The sequence below is a fragment of the Podarcis cretensis genome, assembly GCF_951804945.1.
Source record: "Podarcis cretensis genome assembly, chromosome: 13".
Lineage (NCBI taxonomy): Eukaryota > Metazoa > Chordata > Lepidosauria > Squamata > Lacertidae > Podarcis > Podarcis cretensis.
This window is the reverse complement of record NC_137182.1, coordinates 42172677-42195969: the sequence shown is the minus strand read 5'-3', so window position 1 is coordinate 42195969 and position 23293 is coordinate 42172677. Positions and strand designations below refer to the sequence as shown.

At 49.1% G+C, this 23293-nt stretch overlaps 1 protein-coding gene across 1 annotated transcript; it reads right to left on the bottom strand.

The window, feature by feature from the left end:
* Nucleotides 1–6365: 6365 nt before the first annotated feature.
* MAPK7 (mitogen-activated protein kinase 7) lies at nucleotides 6366–22245 on the bottom strand. Its single transcript, XM_079950258.1, has 7 exons — nucleotides 22123–22245; nucleotides 19393–19625; nucleotides 17680–17845; nucleotides 15682–16811; nucleotides 12558–13486; nucleotides 11206–11333; nucleotides 6366–9222 (listed from the first exon to the last, which is right to left on the bottom strand). The coding sequence occupies exons 2-7, from the start codon at nucleotides 19610–19612 to the stop codon at nucleotides 9069–9071; spliced, it is 2727 nt and encodes a 908-aa protein (XP_079806384.1). The 5' UTR covers nucleotides 19613–19625; nucleotides 22123–22245; the 3' UTR covers nucleotides 6366–9068.
* Between the last annotated feature and the right edge of the window lie 1048 nt (nucleotides 22246–23293).

Below are 23293 nucleotides of genomic sequence, written 5' to 3'. Positions count from 1 at the left end.
CCAATTCATTTTGTTGTCTCTTTAAATAATTTGTAAAAAGTTCCCATTTTTCCTTAAAGTCACAGTTGTCCTTATCCCGCAGTTTGTATGTCAATTTAGCCAACTCTGCATAGCTCATCAATTTTTCTTGCCATTGTTCTTTCGTTGGGATTTCCTCATTCTTCTGTATTGGGAAGTTTTTAATGTTTGATGTTTTATTCTGTTTAATATGCTGTTGGGAGCCTCCGAAAGTGGGTGGGGTATAAATAATAAAGTATTATATTATTATATTTATTATTATTATATCATCATCATCATCATCTGGGAAGAGGCAGGGTCATATGAGGTAGAGGAGACAGTGGGGAAAGAAATAGGGAGTCTGGTGGGTTGGAGGAAAAACAGAAAGGTGCTCAGTCTGTCCCTCTAGCACCAGGGCAGGATGGGTCTCCAGGTGTTTGGGGACTACAAACTCCCATTATCCCTAGCTAACAGGACCAGTGGTCAGGGGTGATGCACACATTCCCTTATAACGTACTAAGTAAATTTCCCAAATTGATTTTGTATGCAGTGAGATCCCCTTTTCATAAACCTTAAATGCAGAGATTTAGTATTTTTATTATTATCAGCAGCCCAATTAACAATAGCCCAATACTGGAAACAACCTGCAGTTTTATAAGAGTATGTATTTAAAGAAGATGAATAAATGAGCAAAATAGGTTAATTTGGATATGCAGAAGATATTAAAAACAAATTCAAGGAACCGCAGAAAGAGGGGCAAGGAAGCCAAGTTTTTAAATGTCAAAATGATTGTAACATTAATGAAGTGTATAAAATTAGTGAAATGTATAAACTTGAAAAGTATAAATAATTTTTTTATTAAAAAAACAACCTATAGAAATCCCCATTGAAATCTGGGTAAATAATATTTGGAATATGGCTCTATCAGGATGCCTTACTCGCCACAGAAGGGTAATTTAAAGGCACTTCAAGAATAGACCCTTTTGGCAAGACTTGGCATCCATTCGTTTCCTTTATAAATGAGACAGAAGATGCTTTTATTCCACCCACAACACAGGAATCTCTGCAAAGAGGATACTTGAATTGATAATGCATAAATAAACACCTTGCTTTTCTACTGCATATTAAACTTAATGTAGCACTGGACAAGTTACTGTGGTTATATGTTGTTCTTGTATTTACATAAAAACCACTAAAAATTATTTGGAGGGGGAATAAAAGCATATTTAAACGACATTCCTCTTTGTTCAAGCTCTTTGTCAAAGAAGTTTCGGGACAACGTATGGTCATCTTTGGAGTCTCTGAGATTGAAGTCTGGAATGTTAGTGTTTTAGATACCAACTTTGCAGCAATTCTAGGCCTGACTGAATGTTTAGCTATATGCTCCCCATACCCTAGAGATCCAGAATTAGTGTTAAAAAAACCCAAACCATTGTTTTTTTTTATTATCTGGGAAGAACAGCAGTGGAGATAATGGTGTCACCCTAATTCTGGCCAAGAAAAAAGAGATACTCTGGCTTTAAATTTTCGAATGACTCATTGTGCCTCACCCCAGAGTGGGAGGACTCGGTTATGAATGCCGCACGCTTCACATCTCTTTTATGGCTGAGGGTATATTGCTAATCCTCTCTGGCATTACAGATTTTGAAAGGTTCCATTCATCTAAAGACAAACATTAGTCATTCAGCCCCACAGGAAGTGGAGCAAAGGACTCTCTATCTCTGTGCGGTGCTGACTCAGACCCATTCTCCCCCCCCCCCCCATGACCCAGGACAGCAGAAAGAGAAGTCCAGTGTGTTACAGCACCTCCTGCCCCATATTCCTTCAGTTATGCAATATCTGGCATTCCCCAGACTGCAGTTGGGTAACTGTTCACGTGCTCCTTGGAAAAACATAACATTACCGTCTGCAAGGTGGAGCCCTTGAAGGACAAATCAACCCACGCATATGGACAAGGTGGAACGTGTGCAGAGGAGGGCGACCAAGATGATCAAGGGTCTGGAAACCCAGTCTTAGTATGAGGAACGGTTGAGGGAGCTGGGCCTGTTTAGCCTGGGGGGAAAGGAGAGTTGAGAGGAGATACAATAGCCATCTTCAAATATCTCAAGAACTGTCACATGGAAGATGGAGCAAGCTTGCTTTCTCCTGCTCTGGAGGCTAGGGCTCGAACCAATGGTTTCAAGTTGCAAGAAGAAGAGTTTGGATTTGATATCCCGCTTTATCACTACCCGAAGGAGTCTCAAACCGGCTAACAATCTGCTTTCCCTTCCTCCCCCACAAAAAACACTCTGTGAAGTGAGTGGGGCTGAGAGACTTCAGAGAAGTGTGACTAGCCCAAGATCACTCAGCAGTTGCATGTGGAGGAGCGGGGAAGCGAACCCGGTTCACCAGATTACGAGTCTACCGCTCTTAGCCACTACACTACACTGAATAAACATCAGGAAGAACTTTCTGACGGTAAGAGCTGTTTGACAGTGGAACAGACTCCTATGAGAGGTGGTGGACTTTCTTGAAAGGATCTGGACAGCAAAAGCCTGGTGGGAACAGGAAGGCAAGACCCAAAATACCAGCAAAGGATTTAATCTCTGTTGATGGCTGGGTCATGAGTGTAAACTATAATTTTCATAGGTGTTCTGGCAGAACCAAGCAATCTGGTTCTCCTTATTGCAAATAAATATATTTTCTCGCACCGGTAGAGGAATAAGAAAGTCCTGGCTAAATAAATCACTTGAAGTAACACTATGCTACTAAGAACATGGATTTATCACTGTTCCTCTCCGCCCCCTGCCCCCCCACCCCAAAAATAAATCCCAGTACTTTTTTCCCATTTGCTTCTCAAGAAAAGCTGAGAGTGCCCACAGTGATCGCTGGTGCCCATTGGGGCTGGTAGGGTGGAATGCAGGAACACCAACTGTAGGTGTAGCCAGAGCCAATGAGAGGGGGAGCCAACCACTTTTCTCCCCACACACTTCCCTGTTGAGTTGGGGGGGGCAGTGCCTCATATACCCTCAAGGACCAGCCTTCACTGAGGGCAAGCCATGTGGGGCTCACCTTGAGCTATGTCCAGTCTCTACCCCTCAGTTTCTGCCACCTGAGGCAGCCGCCGTCTCTCTGCCTAATGTTAGGGCCGGCCCCGACTGCAGAGCATCAAAGCGGCAGTGCCCCACAACAGACTAGATGTGTTTCAAGGAAGGACCAAGACTTGAAGGTGGTCAAGAAAACCAGTAGCAGAGCCAAAAGAGTGGTGGCATGGAGAAAAATCCTGAGCCTCAAAAATAACGTCCTGCACCAAAGCTGTTTTTGCCTTGTATTTGAGAAGAACAGGTTTACAGCTCAAGTTCCTCCGCTTCTTGTCCTCCACACCCCAGATCTCTTTCCGCTGTGAAGAATTAGATCCTTTTCACAGCACCTGAGATGGAACCAGCACTCAGCATATTGCTGGCGTGTTAAGATGAGCCACACACAAGACAAAGCAGGTTTTTCCTGCCTGTTTTATCTTTCTTTCTACCCTGCCTCCTGGCACACTGCGTTTGAACGTGAATCGGAACTGATGGATTCCTCAGAATTTGGCAAGTTAACCGAAGGCTTCCTAGATCCATTTCCTGCCGTGTTAATCAAAGTATTGTCGTCACATTTATTAACCAACCTTCACCAGAAAGTGCCACAGCAGGTTACAAATTGGAATTAAAAATTAAGCACAGCTGAAACAGATTGCTGTCACAGGAATTGGGTGGGTCTTGAAAATGCACATCTCAAATGCCAGAGATGTCTCTTCAGCACCGGCCAAAAGATGTGTAGTGGGAAAGCCAGATACACCTCTGTGGGGAAGGAATTCCACAGAAAATGTCATCTCCTGGTCCATTCCCACCCCTCTGATGATCTTAACACTTGGGAGGGTCTGTAAGGATATTTAAAGATATTTCAGGACTCCCATTTCAGAATCCGATTGCATTTCAAACATGTCATTTTCACTTGCAATCTTTTTGGCATTTAGGGTTGCACAACTGAGGGCTGATGCCTGGGTTTCTGAGAAGGCAGAATTTTGCTGTATTGGTGGGGGAGAAGCACAAGAGTTTAAAGATGTCAATCCCACTGGAGCTCAGGTGAGAAGACCTGGCATAAGCCGTCAGCCGCTCTCCGCTTTCGTCATCCCCGTTTGCAGAATAGGAACATTTTAAAAGTCTGACTTCCGGCCTATAAACTTTGCACCATTTCCGCCATATGCATCCCTCCCAAAGGGGCTTGTCCACACAGGTCTCCAGTTTCAGTAAAACAGCAGCTGTCACATTTAGGCCTCATTGAGCTCAGGTGAGATTTTTACCTGCTCCACCTGGGCTGGTGAGGCATCTCCCAGCTGATATGCAAAAATTTCCACCCACCTACGCAGCTGGTAGATTGATGTGAACTGTTCTGATCCTCCCCTGTTGCCAGGCGGTAACCAACCGCAGCCAGTGCTGGCATCTGAATCAAAATATAGGTCGATCATTGCCATGCCAGGCTGAAGGCAGTCCGTGCCTGTAAAAGGAGCACCAGGGAAGACTTCAATAGCCATGTTGTCTTGGCCAGTCACAGAGACTATAGGTTAGAACAGAGGGGGGTGGTTGTGGCCCTCCAGATACTGATGGACTACAATTCCCATCATTCCTGATCACAGGCTATGCTGGCTGAGGCTCATGGGAGCTGGAGTCCAGTAACAGCTGGAAGGTCACAGGTTCCCCATCCCTGGGCTTGACTGGGAATGTTTACTAAGGAGCGAAGAAAGCATTTAGTCAGTGCATGGATTTGTGGATTAGATGAGCCTTTGGGTCCCATTCCAGCTCTAGGATCCTATAATAGGATTTTTCCACCACTCCCTTCCCTCGCAAGTCCCCTAAATCTAGTGTGGGGATTTCTTCAAACCCCCTAGAGCAGTAGCGTAGCATGGGTTGTCAGCACCCGGGGCAAGGCAAGTAATTTGCGCCCCCTAACCCGTGGATTTGCGCCCCCTAACCCTAACCCCCAGATGTTGCGCCCAGTGCGGCCAGCCCCCCCCCCTGCACCCCCCACGCTACGCCACTGCCCTAGAGCAGATCTGGGGACAGAAAAATTGTGCAAGCAGGAATCCTTGGGTAGATGGGATGCTTACGTAGAGCTGCACTGAATACAAGCCTAAATGCTCAGTTTAGGCAACAGGGGGAACTATGGTGCAAAGCATGCAAGCCCACATGGGGGGCAGGATGCCTCTGAAAACCAGTTACTGGGAATCAGAACTGGGGAGAGCCGGTGTTGCGCTCAGGTCCTGTTTTTGGGCTTCCCACAAGCATCTGGCTGCCCCCCTGTGAGAACAGGCATCAGATGGATAGCTCCATTGGTTATGGTGCCCAAACTTTTTCCGAAGAGGGCCAGATTTGATGAAGTGAAGGGCCATGGGGGCCGACCAAAGTTGTTGGTTTTTTTAAATGTATTTTTATTAAAGATTTTCTTAGTTTACAAAAGTATGTGCAATGTCTCTCTCTCTCTCTCTTTTCTCCAAGTAACATTTTTTACAGATCAGTTTCATTTGTTCAGACATTAGGAAGGGAGGAAAGGGGGGGGAGAGATGGGGGGGGTCGGGTGGCGATGTTTCTATTTTACTTATGGTAATATATGTGGGGTTTTGTGTCAGCGTCGCTTATGCAGGTTCTCTGCTATTCACTTGTGTTCCTTTGGTTGTGAGAGAGGTTGGGGTTGGCCTAGGGTGTGGTTGTTTGTTTGTGATTGGCTGTGGTGATCTTTGTTTTCATGTGTGTGTTAGTGGGGTGGGTGGGTGTTTTGGATCAGGTTAGCCATATTGATTTGTATCCGACCAAAGTTGTTAACCTTCTTTTAGGATTGAAGTTGCTGACCTTTTATTTTAGGGTTGGAGTTGATGAGCTTCTTTTAGGATTGAGGTTGTTGAGGCTTTTTTAGGATTTTACCCCAGGAAATAAACTGCCAAAGGGGCCGGATTAAACCGATTGGCAGGCCGGATTAGGCCCTCGAAATGGACTTTGGGCATGCCTGATTTCCTCACTCGCCGACTGCAGTGACACTGGGAGAGGATCCCGGCTGAAATCCTGGAGCTGCCAGTCAGTGCCACTCAGGATTACGCCCCCCAAAACAGACTTTGGACATGCCTGGACTTAGAGCATGGTGCTGATAATGACAAGGTTGCAGGGTTGATCCCCGCATGGGGCAGCTGCATATTGCAGGGGGTTGGACTAGATGCTCCTCAGGGTCCCTTGCAAATCTACGATTCGAGGAAGGTGAACGAGATCAGCCACTGGCCTCATCCAACAGGGCCCTTCTTACACGCTAGTAATCCTACAGGCAACAAGGAAAGACACAATACAAATACCGCACCACTCCGATTTTTTATAAATCACAATTTTAATAGAAAGTTTAATGACAAAAATCATCATGAGATGGCAACATCGCTTTGGAGAAAATCCACCACACACAGCCAGCAGCACTCAAGACTCGGACTAAAGACAATGTACACACAACAGACACACACAAGAATCCATTTCAACTCTGACCTCTGAATCTTCAGAGGTGCGTTCTTTATCTCCACCCAGCTAACCAAGCACAGAAAGTATCCGAAAATCAACCCTGCGATCTGGCCAAAATCCCAACCCTCCCCCCTTTGTAGGAAAATGCAACTGGGGGCGAGGTTACCCTAGACAGACAAAGAAAGAAAGAAAGAAAGAAAGGAAGGAAGGAAGGAAGGAAGGAAGGAAGGAAGGAAGGAAGGAAGGAAGGACATCATTAGTTACTCTTGATGCTGCAGGAACAGCTGAACCCAAAATAATCTCAGTTCAAGTAAACAAGGCCCCAGTTTAATGTTCCAATGCAGTCCTGGGCTACAGAGTTTTCCTAGTGGGCCACAATGAACCAAGAGGGAAGGTCACCTTTGCTATGCAATCTTCACGGTTCCATTGGGTGGGGGGCAGAAGAGAGATCTCTGCCACCGCCACCCCAAATGTAGAATTCTCATCTAGACAGGCGTGTTGAAAACAAGTAACATCTTCTAGAGCTCAGCTTACGTAAACGAGGCCTCAAGGCCTGCTGCACACAAGGGAAGACGGCTGGCTAAGGCACTCCTGGAAATCTGGGGCACCCTCGTCTTGGTGAAAACAGGACCATCACCACCCTACGTTCTCGGCCACAATGCATCCTCCGGGACTGGAGACTCTCAACATGGCAGAGCGGCTCCTGAGGAAGGGGAAAGTCTGGCTCCTCCATAGCGAATTTGGCGCCAAGGTCTCACGGGAAGAAACGGCTGGTGGGCTGGCAAGATGGCAGCTTCAGAGGCCTTCTTGGTGACTAGGCCTGCCTGTTGCAGCCAAATGGAAGCCACGTGAAACCCTATGAGACTCACACACAAGTCAAGAGCAGCTGGTCAGGCAAGTTAGCGGAGGGTGCAGGAACTCCCATTAGCTCAGTTGTGCATGCAGAAGGTCCCAGGTTCAGATCTGATTTCAAATCCAGCTGGGGACCACCATTTCACTTGAAACCCTGGACAGCCGCTGCCAGTCAGTGTGGACAATACTGGGCTAAAGGGACCGATGCTCAATAGGTGGGCACCGTAGGGGGCTGTCCTGAGCCATCTTCTACGTGGCAGCCGCAGAAGAGGAGGAGTTTGGATTTGATATCCCGCGTTATCACTACCCTAAGGAGTCTCAAAGCGGCTAACAATCTCCTTTTCCCTTCCTCCCCCACAACAAACCCTCTGTGAGGTGAGTGAGGCTGAGAGACTAGTGTGACTAGCCCATGGTCACCCAATAGCTACATGTGGAGGAGCGGGGAAGCGAACCCAGTTCACCAGATTACGAGTCTACTGCTCTTAACCACTACACCACACTGGCTCCCAAGACACACCTTCACTTGATGGGTTATGCTTGCAGGAAGGCAGGCATTTTAGACAGAGCAAGGAAACAGGTCCCAAAGTGGAGGAATGGCAGGGAATTGCAACTCCCTGTCAGCCAAAGGCCAGAGACGATGGGAGCTGTAGTCCAGCAACACCAGAAGGGCCCATAATTTCTGCATGTCTGCTGAGGGCGGTTCAGGGTTCAATCCCTGCCATTTCCAGTTAAAAGGAACCCTGCAAAATTCCCCCCAAGATCTTGGGAGATGTATCCCAAGGTCAGAATGCACAGCGCCAAGCTAGACAAGCCCCCTTGTCAATATTAAGGCAGCTCCTTCTGTAAGGCGGCTGCCACCAACTTAGATGGCTTTCAAAGAGGATGAGGCAATAATTCGTGGAAGGTAAGGCTGTCAGTGACTGCCAACCACATGGGCTGGCTAGCTTATTCCTCTGCTGCAAGAGGCAACATGCCCTCAAATGCTGAGAATCGCTGTTACGCTTGTGTTGTTCTTGCGGGCTTCCTGTAGGCGTCTGATTGGCCGCTGTGAGAACAGGATGCTAGGCTGATCCAATAAGGCCCATCTTACCTCCTTATTCCCACCCCCCTTTCCCCACAACAGGGCGATCCTCTCATACGATCCAGCACTTTCAACACTTTTTATAAAAGGCAAAGCGTGCTATGGCTACGCATTTGGCACTCGTGTTTCTCGCCCGTCATCAGTAAACGTGGAAAAAAGAAAACGCGTTTACATGAATGCTCGCCCCTCAAACAGTGTGAGGAGAGAGGTGTCCGGTTCTCAGGCCATGAGGCAAAAGGAAAACACAGTGAGGGGTCAGGAAGGCATTCTCTCAGCAGGTAATGGACAACAGGTAAGACAACAGGTAATGGATCCACCTTTTAGTGTTGTCGGCTGAGGTTGTTACCTGAACAGCTTTCATTCTTGCGTCCTGCAACACACCCGAACAGGAGGGACAGGGGTGTTGCCTGGGCCACCCTCAGACCTTTTTTGTAGAAAGTCCAAACACCAGTTCAACCCAGCTGGTGCTTTGAAAAAAAAGGAAGGAAGGAAAAAGGCAGGCACTGCGGTGACGTTCCCAGCCAGAGTCGCCAAGAAGGCCGTGAAGAAGACCCAAGCGGGGCTCAGACTTTATCGCACCCAGCCGAAACGAAACAGGAGGAAGACAGCGGAAGGGAGAGGCAACTTTTTCAGGCGTCCTGCAGGTCTGGAATGTCAGAGAGGATCATGGGAGAGCCCAGCTGCAGTTCCTGCTGGAGGGATTCCATGTCGGCGGGGTTCATGCGATGGACTTCCAGCCAGTCGGCGAGGAGGGAGGCCGAGAGCGGGGCAGAGTCACCTTGACTAAGGCAGGAGGAGGAAAGAGGGAAACAGGTGAAGGACAAGACAATGGGCGAAGGACAAGACAAGGCAGCTGACCAAAAGTGTACCATTTTGCATAATGCTGAGAGCTCTTCATGCAGGAAGGAGGGGATACAAAACAGTCTAGCCCCGTGCAGTGTAGTGCCCTCTTTGGGGTGCCTAGAGCACAGTCCTTTTTGGCACTTGGCAGATGCTGTAGGACAGGGTTTCTCAAACCTGGGTCTCCATCCCTAACTGGAAAGACCAGTGGTCAGGGAGTCCAAAAACAGCTGGAGACCCATGTCTGGGAGATCATGCTCTAGGACAATGTTCTTCAACCTTGCGCCTGCAAAAAAAATGTCACTGGACTACAACTCCCATTGCCCCTGACCACTGGTAAAGGACAATGGGATCTGTAGTCCAAAAACACCCAGAGACTAAATTAAGATCAGGGCTTCCCAAACTTTGATCTGCATTTAAATATACAATTAAAAAAATATACAATTAAAAAAAAATCATACACTAACTAGCGTGGTGCATTGCAATTGCTACAACCGGCAGGAAAATTGTTAAGAGGTCCACCAGGACCCTCAGCAATTTTCAGGTGGTCCGTGGAGTAAAAAGCTTGGGGCCCACCAATTTGGAGCACCTGAATAGTCAGGGCACCATCCCTTTTCCTTTGATTGCCTCTTTAAAAGTTTGCAATTTCTATATGTGAGGGAAAGGGAATTTGCAGTCCTGCAGGTGTCATTTGACTAAAGCTCCCATCATCCCTGATCACTGGGCCATAGGGGTTGGGGCTGAGAGGGGAGGAGGAGACTGCAGAGAAGCAGAACGAATCTGTCTTCACAGCTGAAGATACAGGGCAAATCCCAGGGCCTGTACTAGCTTTTGCAGGAGGGGAATCCCATCAACAGGAAGGCTCTAGAGAGCAAACACAATTCTTTTCTTCCTCTAGAGAAGTCACACTTTGTTAACTGCTGGCAAGGAAAGAACACAGGGGCAGGATACTGGGGGAAATCCATATATTTCATGTTAGGTAAAGGTAAAGGTACCCCTGCCCGTACGGGCCAGTCTTGACAGACTCTGGGGTTGTGCGCCCATCTCACTTAAGAGGCCAGGGGCCAGCGCTGTCCGGAGACACTTCCGGGTCACGTGGCCAGCGTGACATCGCTGCTCTGGCGAGCCAGAGCTGCACACGGAAACGCCGTTTACCTTCCCGCTGGTAAGCGGTCCCTATTTATCTACTTGCACCCGGAGGTGCTTTCGAACTGCTAGGTTGGCAGGCGCTGGGACCGAGCAGCGGGAGCGCACCCCGCCGCGGGGATTCGAACCGCCGACCTTTCGATCGGCAAGCCCTAGGCGCTGAGGCTTTAACCCACAGCGCCACCTGCGTCCCTATATTTCATGTTAAAGGTAAAGGTAAAGGTACCCCTGCCCGTACGGGCCAGTCTTGACAGACTCTGGGGTTGTGCGCCCATCTCACTTAAGAGGCCAGGGGCCAGCGCTGTCCGGAGACACTTCTGGGTTACTATCCTACAAATCCAAATGAGGCAAGTTGCACTGATTTTGGTCAGAGAAGGGGATGCTGAGAGCAGACATTTCTATCTGCAGAGGAAGTCCAGAGTGCTGAAATGTGTAAGCAATAAGCACTGTCTGTCTGTAGCTAGGAAAAAAGTCTGAAGTGACTCATAATGTGTCATTCCAGAGCTCACAAATGACAAGACTTCTAAGCTTTAATTTAAACCACAGAGTTATCCACTGATCATAGAATTCCAAAGCTAAAGGTCCCTTCGCTTTAGCTCTCAGCTGCCTGGCCCTCAGTGATGTCAGAGCAGCTAAGCCAATGGTAGCCGACCAATCTGTGGCCACACCCCCACAGCTCCACGGTCTTGAGGGAATAGGTCGTAAGCACGCTAGTGAACATCTGTGAGCAAATGGCACATAACTCTGTTCCACTTACAAGCCCAGGCAAGCAACTCTTACCTCTCTCTGTTCTCCCCAACCATGTCGAAAGATTGGTTCAGAAATTCTTCCAGGTCAAATCCAACCCCATAGCCAGCTCCACTGCCTTTTGGGGTGCCAGAGAAAACGGGGGGCAAGAGGTCTTCCACCTGGAATCAAGAAAACAGTGGATTCATTCCTTGTGCAGAGATCAGCTCATCACAGGTCGTCATCAGGAACCAGCAGAGATCAATGGACAACATACACAGTAGTAGTCAATATTAATTTTTACGCAGAGTACACCCACTGAAATTAAAGACTAGCATGACTAAGTCAAGTCCACTAATTTCAAATGGGTCTGCTCTGAGTAAACTTTAGCTGAAAACCATCCACAGTCCCCTCTGCCAGGCTACATAGAGCCAACAATATTTTTATTTTATTTTTATCACATGTGTATACGGCCCTACATCTGTAAATCTCAGGGCAGTTCACAACAAAAAACTACAATATAAAAAACACAGAATGCATAAAAACAACCATACAAACCAGGGTCCAAATTCAGATAATTTAGTTGTACTTAAGATCCATTGAAACAGGGAAAGTTGGCTAAGGCGATTAAACACTATTAATACTAAACACAATTAATTTAGTCAACACCAGTGTTCTAAGGATCTAGGCTACAGAGAATTTACCATATTTTTCGCTCTATAAGACGCACCAGACCACAAGACGCACCTAGTTTTTGGAAGAGGAAAACAAGAAAAAAAATATTCTGAATCTCAGAAGCCACAACAGCAAGAGGGATCGCTGCGCAGTGAAAGCAGCAATCCCTCTTGCTGTTCTGGCTTCTGGGATAGCTGTGCAGCCTGCATTCGCCCCATAAGACACACACACATTTTCCCTTACTTTTTAGGAGGGAAAAAGTGAGTCTTATAGACCAAAAAATACGGTAGTTAGTGCAAAATGTTGGCAGCATTAAGATAAATTCAACAGTGTTAACAAGTTTTGATGGAAGCAATAATGGAATTCTGAATGGTTTAGTTTATATAAAATACGCAGGGATTTATGCTATGCAAAATGAACCATGGAAAGAGATGAAAGGAAGTCATTGGTGTTTTAAGGTTGTTTAAATAAATGTTCTAAATTGTAACACGGAAAATTTAATAATAAAAAAGTAATAAACAAGAGAGAGAAAGAGAGAATTTAGTTAGTGAAGCAGTGAGAGGGCGACCGGCATGGATCAAATGAGCTCTTGAGGGGCTGCCTGGAAAAAAGTTAGGTGGCCACGACCTCGTTGCCAAGTGACCCCCAGCTTCTCCAAGCACCAAAAACGAAAAGGGTACCCCCCCCCATTTCTCTAGAGAGCAACTAGCAATACAGAAAAAAGGCATCACCTGGGATTTAGACAACTGCTGTGTCACCACGTTGATATCCGGAGGCTCTGACGGCAGTCCCGGGGCCATGTGGGGCTGGGCGGGTCCCCCGGCTTCGTCCCCAACCAAACCCTGCGGTGGCAGCTCAGGCTTGCCCCCCACCTCTGCCAGAAACAGGGGCTGCTCCGTGCCGGCCCTGGGTCCGTAGCTCACAGCTTGTTCCGGAAGAGTACCTCTAGGGGGCGCCACCTCCGGCTGAGTCACCGGCAGCTGCCCGGCCACGGCCCAGTTTTCAGGTGCCTGGGAGACGCCGCTCCAGGCGTTGAGGGCTGCCACGCCGTAAGGGCCCTGGAAGATCTGCCCAGAGGTGTATTTGACGCCGAGGAGGCACTCCGGTTTGGGGGGGGCGGGTTTTGGACACGCCGGGGCAGTGACCAAGAAGGGGGCCGGCTGCGCTGGGAAGAAATGGACCACGTTGGCGCCGGAGCCCTGGACGGGGGCCAGCTCTGCCCCCACAGGCACGAGAGTCAGCTTGGGCCCACACAAGCCATGCACCCTCTTGTCCGGGAAGGCGAGGAAATCGGCAGGCGCGCCGCCGGAAGGGGTCGTGGGGATGTGGCTGGCAGGGGGCGGCTGAGGCGGCAAGGGGTTGGCAGGAGGGGCCTGAGGCAGGATGTGGGCGGCTGTGTTCGCCTGAAGCGGGACGGCGGACCCGTTCTGGAGCGGCTTGTTCTGGTTCCGGTCCACCATCTTGGTCCACCTTTCCAGAAGGTTCCGGTCATTCTCGGTCAGCATTCCCTTCCGCTCCCGCTCCTTCTCCTTCTTCTGCTTCTCACGCTCCTTGGCTCGCTCCTGGCGCCGCTTACGCTTCTCCTCGCGCTCGCGCTGGCGCTCCTTTGCCGTGACTGGTCTGCGGATATCAGGTGTCTCTGGCACCGCAGAGGGCGTATCTGCGGAAGAAAGGGAGAGATTGCGGGAAGTGGATAAACACCCAGCATTTACTGTTGCCCTGCATTATGGTCAGCGATTCAGTTTCACCTGTGTCAGGGGCTCAGGAGCAGAGGCACAGGGGAGAAAGGAAATGGAGAGCGAAGGGGAAGAATCTGAGGGCAGCGTAGGGGAGTATGACAGTGGCACGAGAGATTCCATGAGCTTCTCCAGCGAATCAGAAGATTCCCAGAGGGGGGCGCCGACGGCCAGGGCAAGGGGGGTCCCAGGGGGGACGCACCAGAAGCAAGGGGGAAGCGGGGACTCCCAAAGCAGCAGCGGGAGATCAGGACCAGTTCCCCCACCAGAGCATAGTGGGGGGGAAGAGTCCCATGTATCAGGGCCAGCATCTCCGCCAGCACGAGAGAAGATGAGTCTGGGCTGACCACGCCTCTATCGGAGAGTGAGGGAACGGAGGGGAAGTCAGGTCCAGCTAGCCCCCCAGAAGGGGGAAGCAGTGACAGGAGCAGTATAACGGTCAGGAGAAAGGTTGCCGGCTGGGCGCGCGCGCCAAGTTCGAATGTACAGGCGCGCGGGGCAGCAGAAAACCCGGATTAGGAACCAGGTCCTAAAGCCCGCCGGAGGCAGGGGGAAGACTCAGGGGACTCAGCGTCAGAAGAGTCTAGAAAGGGCAAGACCCCAGCAGACAGGCGGACCCAAAGGAGGAAAGAGCAAAGGAAGAGGTGGAGCAAGGCTAGAGTCTTAAACTGGTGTCTGGGGGGAGGAGATTCAGACGGAGCTTCAGCGGTCTAGAGTTTGAGACGTAGAGCTGCGCGCCGCGGCTTTGAAATCGAAACTGAACTTCAATGAAGACTTTTGTATATAACAAGGAACTGGCGTTGGTCCTTTGTGAGCTGGGACCTTGGGCAGCTCTTGACAACCTGTGTATCATAGAATTCCAGATTTGGAAGGGAACCCCAAGGGTCATCTAGTCCAATCCCCTGCAATGCAAGAATATACAGGTGGCCTGAATGGGAATCGAACCCACAACCTTGGCATTATCAGCACCGCACCGTAACCACCTGAGTTAACTTTCCATGCTAGGAAGCTTATGCTTGTGGAAAATCACTAAATTTGTGAATTCCACCAATAGTCCAGCTCTGCAGGAATCACTTCACACAGGGCACACCTTTGGAAATATCCCAGATCACCTAGCCTACCCTTCCCTTCATGACAGGAGCTGCAGTCCACAACATCTGGAGAGTGTTAAGCAGGGGGAAAGTGGCTTAGAGGGTCCTGCTGCCCATCAGCCTCTTCTTTTCTCTGCCTCCCAGAACAAGTGGAAAGATTCCGCTCTCATAGGGGAACATTTCCCCCAAATGTGAAGATCTGGGATGGGGAATGTGTAGTTTGTTGGACTACAAGTTCCTTCAGCCCCAATTAGAGTGCCGAAATCCTCCAGTCCATTGAGGGCTACCTTTGCAGGCGACCCGGAAACTACAACTAATCCGGAATGCGGCAGCTAGACTGGTGACTGGAGTGGCTGCTGAGACAACATAACACTGGTCCTGAAAGACCTACATTGGCTCCCAGTACGTTTCCGAGCACAATTCAAACTGTTGGTGCTGACCGTTAAAGCCCTAAACAGCCTCGGCCTAGTATACCTGAAGGAGAGTCTCCACCCCCATCGTTCAGCCCAGACACTGAGGTCCAGCTCAGAGGGCCTTCTGGCAAGAAGCAAGGTTACACTGAACCAGGCAGAGGGCCTTCTCAGTATTGGCACCTGCCCTGTGGAATGCCCTCCCTTCAGAAGTCAAGAAAATAAACAACTATCTGACTTTCAGAAGACACCTGAAGACAGCCCTGTATTGGGAAGTTTTTAATGTTTGATGTTTTATTCTGTTTTTAATCTGCTGGGAGCCGCCCAGAGTGACTGGAGAAACCAGGCAGGTATAAATAATAAATAATTATTATCTCCTCTCACTGCTACCTTGCACCAAACTGCTTCCTTGAAACCCTTGGGAAATGACCGTAGCACCAAAGTAAGCCTTGCATTAAGAAGGGTCCCAGGTTCAATTCCCAGCATCTCCAAGAAGGACTACAAATGTCCTGTCAGAAACCCCGCAGAGACGCTGCCAATCAGTGGAGCTAATCTTGACCTAGATGGACCAATGGCGTGGCTCGATATACGTCGGCTTCCTTTGCTCCAAACCCTTACCTCTGGCCTTGTGCCGGAGAGTCGATGACAAAATGGCTGCACGGAGGGCAGCCTTGGTGTCGTCCGAGATAGCGCCTTCCCGCTTAGGTGGAACAGCGGCCGGAGTGCCCTCTTCGGTCTTCACCTCCGGCTGCACAACGGCCGACGGCACTGGCGGAGAGGTGAGGTCAATCGTCTCCGTCAGCAAGTAGGGCCCGGGAGACGCCATGGCATAGTCTCCGTCTCCAGCCCGAGGCGAGCCGGCACTGGGCATGTCGACGTCACGGCAGCAGAGGAGCAATGCCTGGCCGCCTCCGCCGACGACCGCCTGCTTCAGGGCCGGCTTGAAGCTGATCTGCCGCCGAATGCCCTCCCGGCGCTCGTGGAAGTCGTTGATCTCGGCCACAATGGCCTCCTTGATCTGCTCCTTGGTGAGCACCCGCTTGTCGAAGTCGAAGTCGAAAGCCGGGACGCAGTCGGGCTCATCGTCCGGATCGTGGTACTTGGCCAGGAAGGGGTAGTTCAGCGCCTCCACCACGGAGATCCGCTCGCGGGGGTCGAAGCGCAGCATCTTGGAGAGCAAGGCCAAGGCCTTGCGGTCGGCGTTCTGGTAGAGGCTCTCCCAAGGCACCGGCTGGCGCGACGGCAGGCTCTGGACGTAGGCGCGCACGCGGTCGGCCCCGATGGAGTGGATCACTTTGGCCGGAGGGGTCCCCAGGACCGTGATGATCAGCTGCAGCTGGTGGATGTAGTTCTTCCCCGGGAACAGCTGTTTCCGCCCCAGCATCTCGGCGAAGATGCACCCGACTGACCACATGTCGATGGCTTCGGTGTACTCGTGGAGGGAGAGCATCAGCTCCGGGGCCCGGTACCAGCGCGTGGCCACGTACTCAGTCATGAAGTACTTGTACTCGTCAGGCTTGGTGCAGAGGCCGCGGGCCATGCCGAAGTCGCCGATCTTGAGCTCGCAGTTCTCGTTGATCAGGAGGTTGCTGGGCTTCAGGTCCCGGTGGATGACGTTGGCCGAGTGGATGTACTTGAGGCCCCGGAGGAGCTGGTAGAGGAAGTAGCGCACGTGCTCCAAGGTGAGGGGCTGAGAGGAGTGGATGATCTGGTGCAGGTCGCTCTCCATCAAGTCCAGCACAACGTACCTGGCCAAGGGAAGAGCAAGCATGGTCAGTCAAGGAGAGAAACTGAATATTGTTCCACCACAATATTCACTGGGGGCCTTTGGGCCAGACTCTGTCTCTCTCTCTCTCACACACACACACACACGCTCTCTCTTTTCATATCATTTTTTTTAATATAAAATTTATTTATTTGGTTTTTCAAATTAAAATTTTACAGAGATATATCAAACGTAAATCATAAAAACAAGATTCCAAAGAATCTCCTGGACTTACGTACTCCCCTTGTGGTCCTATTATTAATCCTTTCTTCCCACATCTTTTATGATAATCCAAATCCTTTACCTCTTCCATTATATCCAGAATTCCTTTTCATATCATTTTTATGGTCTCCAAAAACATTTCAAAGCGTTTATCAACATATACATTTTTTTAAGCATACAAAGTTTCTTCTTGACTTCCCGCCCCTTCTTCCCCGATGTTTGTTTTTTATTCCTTTTTATTAGCTGTTTTGTAGCACATCTATTTGTATTGTCTAAATCCCGCTACCATTAAATCTTTCAATAATCTACTGCTTATATTTCAAATCCTGCAAGCGACTTCTTTTTCCTATTATGATTTTATTGTAATTTTACTGGTGTTAGCTGCCCTGAGCCCAGCTCTGGCTGGGGAGGGCAGCGTATAAATTATTATTATTATTATTATTATTATTATTATTATTAAATTTTATTATTATTAGTATTATGGTGATAATTTGATAGATCAGTGGTCTCCATTCTTCCTTAAACACTTCATCATTATGCCCTCTTTATTTGGCAGTTGATTTTGCCATTCCAGCCTAGTACATAGTAATGAGGATACTGGGAGGAAACTGAGAAAGAATAGCACTTACACAGATTTGAATTCCGCATAAGGCACAGAGGGCTTAAGGATGTCCTTGATGGCGATGATGTTGTCATGCTTGAAATGTTTGAGGATCTTCAGTTCACGCAAAGTGCGTTTGGCATTCATCACCACGTCGAAAGCGTTGGGGATTTTCTTGATCGCCACTTGCTGGCCTGGCAAGGGAAGAGCAAGGGAAACAGGTTCAAAGCGTTAAATCAGAAAGGGATACAGCTCATGCATCCGGACAGGTCACTCACCTGGTCTTTCCCTCCTTCCCCTGGAGTGCGTTATGGTATTTTCCCCCCTCGCAACAACCCTGTAAGGAAAGCTAGGCTAGGCTCAATGCACCTGATGTCTCCCACTAAGGTTTAAAACCAGCCCCATCTGCTTCACACCCGGAGCCAAATTAGATGTGAAGGGGCAGCCCAGTATACTTTGACATGCGATTGTCTCGTTCACATATGGCATGTGAAGAATTGAGAACTGCTCTCTTTTTTTAGGGAGGGAATCCTTTGATTTTTCAATTTTTAAAAAATCATTTTTAATAACGGATTACAGAAAAAATAAAGAAAAATTAGTTTAAACATGGTAAGCTGTCACAATCATAAATGAAGAAATATTTATTTATTGTATTTCTATCCCGCATTCCCTCGCAAAAGTGGCTCAAGGTGGTGTACATGGTGCTCCCCCCTCCTCATTTAATCCTCACAACAGCCCTGTAAGGTAGGTCAGGCTGAGAGGCAGAGACTGGCCCAAGGTCACCCAGTGAGCTTCATGGCTGAGTGGGGATTTGAACCCTGCTCTCCCCCAGGTCCTAGTCTGATGCCACACGACAGGATAAAGGTAAAGGTAAAGGGACCCCTGACCATTAGGTCCAGTCGTGGCTGACTCTGGGGTTGCGGTGCTCATCTCGCTTTACTGGCCGAGGGAGCCGGCGTACAGCTTCCGGGTCATGTGGCCAGCATGACTAAGCCACTTCTGGTGAACCAGAGCAGCGCACGGAAATGCCGTTTACCTTCCCGCCGTTTACCTACCTATTTATCGACTTGCACTTTGACGTGCTTTCAAACTGCTAGGTTGGCAGGAGCAGGGACCGAGCAACGGGAGTTCACCCTGTCGCGGGGATTCGAACCGCTGACCTTCTGATCGGCAAGCCCTAGGCTCTGTGGTTTAACCCACAGCGCCACGCGACAGGATACAGCTATGCAATTTACCGAATTGATAACATACCAAGAGGAAAGCGATGCGTGGCATATGATCACGAACGGTACAGTTACAGTTCAGTTTTTAACATCAATGGGTGCGTCACCACCACCCCCAAATTCTGTTTTTATTCCCAGCCAGGCTCCAATGAGTCGAGCCGGAGAAAAAAGAAATCCCTGGGGCATCACAGCGCAGAGCAGCCAATCAGGAGAAGGCCCCAAAGCCTCAATAGTCAGCTGGGGGATGCAATCCGGCCTTTACCCCAGTCAGACAGTGGACAACCAGTGTCTAGAGAACCAGAACCTGAGCACAAGAGCAATCTTTCCACTTGGGATTCCCAGGAACTGGTATTCATAGGCAAATTGCCTCCAACAGTGGAGGAAGAAAATAGCCCTTGTGGAGAGACTTATTCGCATCCATCCATTTGCAGGGGCCCCATCTTTGCACACAGTTAGATACCAAACAACGGCATCCTCTCAGCTTCCATCCAGCGCTGGCGCTTTCCTCCCTCCCTTACCTGTGTCCTTGCGGCGTGCCGAGCTCACTACGCCGTAAGCGCCGGTGCCAATCGTCTCGATGACCTCATATTCATCCCCCACCTCAAAGGTGACGTCGAAGGAGCGCGCCTTCAAGATGGCCAGGTTCTTGGCTGCCACCGTGGCCTGATGAGCCGGCTCCGACTTGGCTTGGGCCCGAGCCGCTTCCTCGCCATCATCTTCGATCGGTGGCTCCGCCATGGTCTGTGAGCTCCTGTCAGAAAAGGCCAAACGTGTTTAAGGAAGGAGCACCGCTCTTCTTAGCAAGGGGCACCATCTACCATCCCCACTTCTCCACCGCATGAGATACAGCAGACAGTTAAAATAATAATAATAATAATAATAATAATAATAATAATATAGTATTATTTGTGTCCCACCCATTTGACTGGGTTGCCCCAGCCACTCTGGGCAGCTTTGAGGTGTTGGCACGCAGTTTCCAGGAAGAATCTCATTCAGCTCCTTCATTGCACAGCTTTTGACACACAGTGAAAGTATTGCTTTTAGAGTGAGCATTATTTGTTTACTGAGTAACATTCATTTATTAAAAATACTGCTATACGGCCTGCCTCATTAATTCTGCAGGCCAGCAATGTCCAAATGGGTATAAAAACATTAGAATATGGGGCAGCGGGATGTTCGTGTGTGTGTGTGTGAAATTGTAAGACTAGGGCACAGTTAAAATGGTGCAGTACCAGCAACGTCCGCAGACATTAAAAACATTTAAAGCAGACATTGGCAGTCCTGGGGTCCTTCAGGAAGATGGGCATGATATCACTTTGATAAATAAATTTGATAGACAGAAACAGATCTGTGTTTTTAAAAAGACACCTGAAGATGACTAATGTGTGCGTTTGTCAAGGGAATGGTAGTCCCACAGTGCAGGAATCACCACAGGAAAAGTCCTTCTGCTACTTCCATGGCAGTGATGCAACCAGGAGGGACTCATCAGTTGATCATAATGATCACGTGGGGCAGAGGTGGGGAAGCTCCAGCCCACAAGCCTAGTTAGGCCCGGAATGGGTCACAATTTGGTCCCAAGGCCATTCCCACCCATCCACCCACCCACACCCTCCTATCACACATTTGACGACGTAAGTAATTTCAGGTGTGCAGCAGGTAAGGACACAACAATCGGATGTTACCACAACCCCTTTGAAGTTTGACAGAGGGTACCTCCACTCACTTATCATGGCTTAATCCAGTTCCTCACTCCTGGTGTAGGAAAACAGGGAGAAAGGTATCCTGGTCCCAAGATATTTAGGGCTTTCTAGGTCCATACCAAAATATCAAACATGACCCAGTAGCTTGGGGGCAGCCAGTATAACTCCTTTAAGCATGATATAATATGTACAGTAATAATATTTCCCAGTAAGTAATGAAGTGGCTGTGTTTTATATCAGTTACAGTTTCCAGACCAGCCTAAAAAGCAGTCCTAGACAGAGCGTGTTAGTGATACTGAGAGGCATTGTTTTTTAAAATATGCTGTTCACGTTATGTGTTCCAAACGTTTTAATCAGCATTTAACTGTTTTATAGTTCTCCAACTCAGGGTCCTTGATGAACAGAAAGAAGAACTAGATCTCAAATATATTGGCATGTGCCAAGGTTACTTAGAGATATCAGTTACTCAGTGTGGTTTATTTCCCCACCTCCGGGTAGTTGACTTTAATTGCTATAGCTGTCACCTAGGCAAAATATATTAAGATAGGCCAACAGTACAGTGATTTGCAAATCAAGAGCAAAAAAAAAATGGGATTAGAGGATGAAAGGAGTAACAAATATCTTATCCCTGAATGGGATTTATTCCTTATTTCAGAAAACCTGGAGCCCCACATTAGACACACACTATCCCACTGAATAATCATCCTTAGCTGCTTGCACAAAGCAAAAGGAGATCAACACACAGGTCTGTGGAAGTTCCCCATCGTCACCTAGGATATTGAGGGGGAGGCAGGTGGGAAGGACAGAAAGCAGGAAATGGTGCGTGGAAGGCAAACAAACAATGGCAGCTGCCATTCTTTTTAATTTCATGGGACAGAGAAAAACGATTGGGGGGGGGCTGGGGGGGAAATGCCAGCTGGGTCTGAGATAAGCGAGGAAGGGAGACATTATAGGATGGTCAGAGCAAAGACATTATGCCCCCCACCTGACATGTGGTGGAATGCTGCGAATGAGGGAAAGGGAAAGATGCCAAAGAGAGCATCTTAGCCCATCACAACCACCCCCACCGGAAAGTAAATGGGAATGGAGGCTATTATGGGATAGAAGAGAAAAGGGCTACCCCCTCCCTATCTCCCTACAAACCAGCTGCGATAAGGATCCATCAGAAGCGGGCGGTGGGGAGAGTTGGGGTTGGAGATGTCACTAAGGAAGAATAGGGAATATTATGGAATAGAAAAGGAGGGGCTGCCTTCCGCCATGCAGTGGGTGGAGGGGAGGGCGGAGAGAAGGGGAGATCTTAATTTCGAGGCTTTTGGTCCTCGGGGGGCGGAAAGAGGAGGCGTACCGGGCGGAGGAAAGGAGGAGGAGGAGGAGAATAATAGTAGTAGTAATTTTATTATTTATACTTCTCATGGGGAGAAAGAAGCATTGCAAAGGCAGGAAGGGATCTTGCACTGGGAAAAGCTGAACCCTGAACCCCTTCGCCGTGCTTCTTAATGGAGGGGGGGCGGGAAGAAGGGAGGGGGGCAATGAAAGGTGCTTGCTCACCTGCCAGAATGCAAGGGGAGGCGCAGCAGCCCTCCGGCAGACTTGGGCGGTTCCCTCTCCGGTCCGCCACTCCCTCGCCCTGGCCGCCGACCCCTCCTTCTTACCTCGCCTCCCCCAGAGTGCCCGGATGTCACCGCTCCGAACCCGCCTCGGCCAATCAGAACACGGGAGGGCGTGGCCTCAGCCGGCGAAGATCTAAGTCCCAAGAAAAAAAGAAAAATCCCGACTCGCTCGCTCCAATGAGCCAATCGCAGAGCGGCAGAGAGAGAGAGGGAACCACTGAGAGGTGAGAGATTGGGGGGGGGGGAGAACCACAATGGCGGGGGCGGAGCCAAAGCTCTCCTCGCACCTGGAAGCAGATGCATTGGCAGCAGTCAGAAAAGGCGTCGCTCTGTTTGCTGCGGATTTTGGGAGCGACACGGGGACCTTTGTTTTCTGCGTGGGAAAGAAAAGCCGCTCCTAAGTCCATAGGCGGAGTTCCAATGCTTGGCGGTGCAGTAGTGGGGGGAAACCTCACCGGTTGGACTTCTGCCGGTCCGGCAGGTGTTGGTAGTTTTTCCAGGGACTATGCAGAGCCACTCGGGGAAGCAGGGCAGGGAAAGCCCCGGTGGTCTGGGAGGCACCAAATCCTGCCATCCTGCTTCCCCAACTGAACTGCCTATGTGTTTAATAATGATGATAATAATAATAATAATAATAATAATAATAATTTATACCCCGCCCATCTCACTGGGTTTCCCCAGCCACTCTGGGTGGCTCCCAACAGAATATTAAAATACAATAATTCATCAAATACTAAAAGCTTCCCTAAACAGGGCTGCCTTGAGATGTCCTCTAAAAGTCAGATAGTTGTTTATTTCTTTGACATCTGGTGGGAGGGCATTCCTCAGGGCGAGTGCCACTACCAGAAGGCCCTCTGCCTGGTTCCAATGACAGAATAGCTGTGCTATCCATGACTGTTTCTTCCTAATGGTTCCCTGCCTCACTGCCAGGTGTGACTATAATCATCTCAACAAATCATCTCAAGGCTATAGGTGTGGGGGTTTTTTAATCATGCATGTAAACTGATTATCACTGGCTGTATTTTCAACTCCCACCTTACCATTTTCTCTCTTACAGTGTCTACTAGTTTAAGATTTCCCTTCAGGCATAGGATGAAGTGGCCTTGAAC